This window comes from Quercus lobata, chromosome 4, assembly GCF_001633185.2.
Source record: "Quercus lobata isolate SW786 chromosome 4, ValleyOak3.0 Primary Assembly, whole genome shotgun sequence".
In the NCBI taxonomy this organism is placed as follows: domain Eukaryota; kingdom Viridiplantae; phylum Streptophyta; class Magnoliopsida; order Fagales; family Fagaceae; genus Quercus; species Quercus lobata.
In genome coordinates, this window is record NC_044907.1 from 12,143,940 (window position 1) to 12,148,446 (window position 4,507).

Below are 4,507 nucleotides of genomic sequence, written 5' to 3' on the forward strand. Positions count from 1 at the left end.
AATTTTACGTCTCAACTTTTACATATATATATATAGATAATAAAAAGCTTAGAGATAGTATGGTGGTAGTAGTATTGCACCTTGTCATGGCCTAGAGTTTCTCACTTCCTAGATTCAATAGAGCAAATAATATTTCTGGATATATTAACCATCTTTTATCAAGCAATAGGGATGACAACAGAATTTATCTTTTATTAGAAGCAAGCAGTGATAAATTCAATTTTACATGGCATTGATTACATGTTAGTGTATGACAGCTTTTTCTTTTCCTTTTTTGGGAAAGTGGTATTGGGTGGAAGACATTTTGCACCAGAATTTATAAGATAAAAAGAATCCAATAATTTATTGAACTGGCACCAGGCTCAACAGACTACAGCCCAGGTCTTGAATAAAAATATAAATTAGGCCCAGTCCACCTATTGGTTCACTGGGCTTAGATTGTAATCAATGAAAATGGATCAGACTTATGAGTTTTAAAGTACTTCTACAGCCCAAGTAAATCATGCAGAATGTAGTAATACCTCTAATGTATCTTTTCTTTTCTTTTTCAATTTTTTGCCATTATACAGCAAATCCTTTTTTTTTCTTTTTTTTTTTTAGTTCATAGGTCCATTGGTCTATGGACGATGTAGAAGAAGTTAATTTCCCTTCTTCTTTTATACTCTCTTCCCCTCCTCTCAATATTAACTAGGATTGAATCTCACATTTATTGTTTTAAAAAAAAAAAATAATCTCACATTTACTTTTTACAAGAAGAAAAAACTTTATTAACTAAATACTTGACAATAACACTTTTCTTTTTTTCTTAACAAGACTTCATCCAATATTCTATACTCACAAGTCATAAGAGATAGAGGTATCACTTGGCCAAAATTGCATTAGCATCCGACATCCTAATTTTACTAGATAGTTTAAAGAGGCTGAACATATCACATATGTGTATGTGCCTCTGCACATCTGAAAGCTATCCTAGGGGAAATAAATTCATTTTAACCTATTCAGCCAAAAATAAAAATCATTTTAACCCATTTCTTTGGTAAAATTATTAGAATGAATAATGTTCCATCCACAATAATTTTCATAATTTTTTTTACTATAGTAAAGTAGGCAAATTTCTACTAGTTCTCATCTAGTCTCGTCATTAACATTTACTAACTTAATTGTATTAGAATTAGGTTTTGTAGATCAAAGTTCTTATTCATATAAATCATAATTATCTCCTTCCTTTTGATCAAAAGAAAAAAATTATCTTCTTCCTTTTTCTAACAATATATAATTTAAATCATTGGGTGATATAAAGGCTATGGCATGCCTCACGGGCACTGCCAAAGCCATGGCAGCTTCGTGTGGGCATGCTGCTAAGGTCATGGCTTAGAATTTAGTTTGCCTATGAAAATCAACACAGGTACAACATATATCCTAAAATAATCATGTGTTGACTCTGGTTTCCATGTAAAAGCACCTAAGACTTACCTATGGCTCTTAACGCTAATAATACTTGAAAAAAGGAGTGAAAGAACAAAATTAATTAAATTACTTTTCACTGTTTCTTTTTTGGATACATTTTTTTTCAAGTAGTAGGTCAATGTTTGGACCGAAGAGGCAACTAAACGGTTAGTCTGACACGTTATGTACACCAGGTTGACATTTATGAATCGGGCCTACTATAACAAGCGAAAACATATAAAAATGACTTCAGAGATGCAGGTTGCTTCCAAGGTTAGCTGACAGATAAACTGAAAATATTATGGTCAGACAATCAAGCCCAAAAATCAGGTAAACAAATCTCAATGCAACTATCAAATAATTGCAGAATTTTGCAGCTTCCACAATCTGATCAAAACCCCCATTTTTTTAGCTTTTCCTTAGATTCTTCGCTCAAAAATTTCTGCTTTTAAAAATGTTCTATCCTGTTGCTCCCACTTGCAGCTTTTGAAGCTTTGGATTCTCTTTAGCAGTTGAATGATTTTTCAACGCTAAAAATCTTGTCTGTTCTTGATTCCATCTTTTTCATGAAGAATCTCCATCTGGGCATTCTTTAAATGGCTCGATAAAGCTGCTTTTCATAACTTATGCCTTATACTTAGAGTTTAGCTTAGGGTTTGTCCCTGCTTATTGGTCAAGAAAATTAAGTGGGTTTAGTAAGAATTCTTGTTGATTATGACATTTGATGCTGTGGGTAATCAATAAATTTTGTTCTGAGGTTGTGCTTCTTTGCATATATTCTTGAATTATGTGATATATAGTCATGGCTTCTTACTTTTGAGTGAAATTTTGCGGTTTTGATTCAATTCTACATAAAGTAGATTGACTTTGCATAAAGATTGTTGCTTTTTTGGAATAGCAGAGCTTATCTTTTCTAAAAATTGTTAATTGGATGTTGCAGATATGGAGTTGTTTGACTGTAGATAATTTTCATTTAAAGAAATGATAGAAACCATGGATGATGGAGAGGTAGAGCTTTCTGATAATGTTCAATTATCGAATCCTGATTCGTCTATTGATTTTCCGGCTACAACATCCATTGATTCATTTCTTGATGATCTCTTGAAAAACACCAGAACCTGCACCCACACTCACACTTGCAACCCACCTGGCCCTGAAGCGGCTCATACACATACATGTTATCACACTCACACCCAAGTTCTTTCATCTCAAGAAGATGAACAACCAAATAATAAAAAGAAAACTAGTTCAAAACCAAGAAGACAATCAGGAAACAGAGAAGCCGTTCGGAAGTATAGGGAGAAAAAGAAGGCTCACACGGCTTATCTTGAAGAGGAAGTCAAGAAATTGCGGCTATTGAACCAGCAATTGGTCAGAAAATTACAAGGGCAAACAGTTCTTGAAGCTGAGGTTTTGAGATTGAGAAGTCTTTTCCTAGACCTTAGAGGAAAGATTGATCATGAGTTGGGTATTTTCCCCTTCCAAAAGCAGTGCAATGGTACTACTATGTATAAAGAAGGTGATTGTGGGGTGCAATCTACTGATGGGGCAATTGGCCTACAATGTCAGACTAACTTAACATGCTCCCATCCAAATGCTGGATCTTCATTGCAGTCTGGTGTTGGTAATGGAAGCAGGAAAATGATGGTATCATTGGAAGAAAACTGTCACCCTACAATTATTGATTGTAGCACAAATGAGATGGTGAATACTGAAGGAAAAACAATGGAAACAGTGGAAACCTTAGGGTCATCAGCATCACAGGCCAAATAAGTAGCAGCACAGATATCATTTGTAAGTTTCATGTGTCTTTGATCCCGTTGTAACAGTCTGCATAAATTCATACTGGTATACTAGCTTTCAATGTAACATCTTTATGGCAGAGTTTAGTTATTAGTCCAATGTAGTGCTCATAAAGATTAGTAGTAAGTCAATGTATATGCTCATTTCCATAATACAAGGTTAACTCTACAAAATTATATACTTGAGGATGAAGCTTTTAGTTTTAGTATCTCTGAATACTTTGTATTAAGCCCAGTATGTAAATAAATGCCTCTCAGTCATGATGAATTTGCATATCAATGTTCTGGATATAATTTTCTTGTAGTCCTTGAAAAAATGTGTTCAGTTTACCTAAATTCATAGAATAGTATATTGTTGTTGCAATGATGCTGCCAAACTTTAGAGCAGATGTTTAATATATTATTGTCATAGTTTCAACTGGCCGCTCTTGCAAGGTTCCTTTAGATTTGAACTGCAGCATGTTTATTGCCATTTCTTCTATTCGGCTCATCATCAAGTAATAACAATAAGGGATGGTAATCTCATCCCGACCGGTTACATGCAAGTTTTTTTTTTTTTTTTAATATCTTTATTGTTAATTTTTTGTCTTTATTATTGGATTTTTACTAATTTTCCATAATAATATTTTAAAATTATTTGCGAGCCAGGTGGGCTAATGTGAGGTGAGGCCTCGCGGGATAATATTACTCCCCTACAGGACAAGGGTGGAACACCCATGATCTGGCCTGGTCTTGCCCTATCGCTATCCCTAATTATAGTAATTTTAAAATAAATTTTCCATTGTAATCTACTTGGCCACAAAGGAATATAGTGGGAAATTTTATATTTCATGACTGCCAATAATTACGGTTAGTTGTAAAGTTCCAGTCTCCATTTCATTCAGTCCTTGGCTAGAAGATCAACAATGTTCCCCCTTTTGTCAATCAAACACTCTTTTAGAAATGAGGCGTGTATAAATGAGGATATATAGAAAGAAGATAACCTTAGGACATGATTGTTCTTTTTTATAAAGATAACCATAAGCACCAAAAATATGTCCATAAAACAAGGCTAACATGGATGAAAATACAAGGGAAGGAATGATCATGAACTTGAAATCTTGGAGTACTTTTAGAGAACAATGAATCTAAGAAAACTTAATTGATGGTTTGCTGCAAAAGATGACCAGATGATGGGCATGGAAATAAAAGGAGTCCTTTAAGGAATGTCTTTCTTAAGAACAGAATGTTGTCTTCTCTGTTTTCTAGCTAGCCTGAGG

The 4,507-nt window shown here is 33.9% G+C and overlaps 1 protein-coding gene across 1 annotated transcript; it reads left to right on the top strand.

Annotated features, from left to right (window-relative positions):
* Positions 1-1,668: 1,668 nt before the first annotated feature.
* On the top strand, positions 1,669-3,524 carry LOC115987145 (basic leucine zipper 24-like). The gene is made up of 2 exons (XM_031110619.1): positions 1,669-1,776; positions 2,387-3,524. The coding sequence occupies exon 2, from the start codon at positions 2,428-2,430 to the stop codon at positions 3,217-3,219; it is 792 nt and encodes a 263-aa protein (XP_030966479.1). The 5' UTR covers positions 1,669-1,776; positions 2,387-2,427; the 3' UTR covers positions 3,220-3,524.
* Positions 3,525-4,507: the final 983 nt, after the last annotated feature.

Excerpts from the sequence above, each read along its gene's own strand:
- LOC115987145 (XM_031110619.1), top strand. The coding sequence starts at position 2,428 with ATGATAGAAACCATGGATGATGGAGAGGTAGAGCTTTCTGATAATGTT.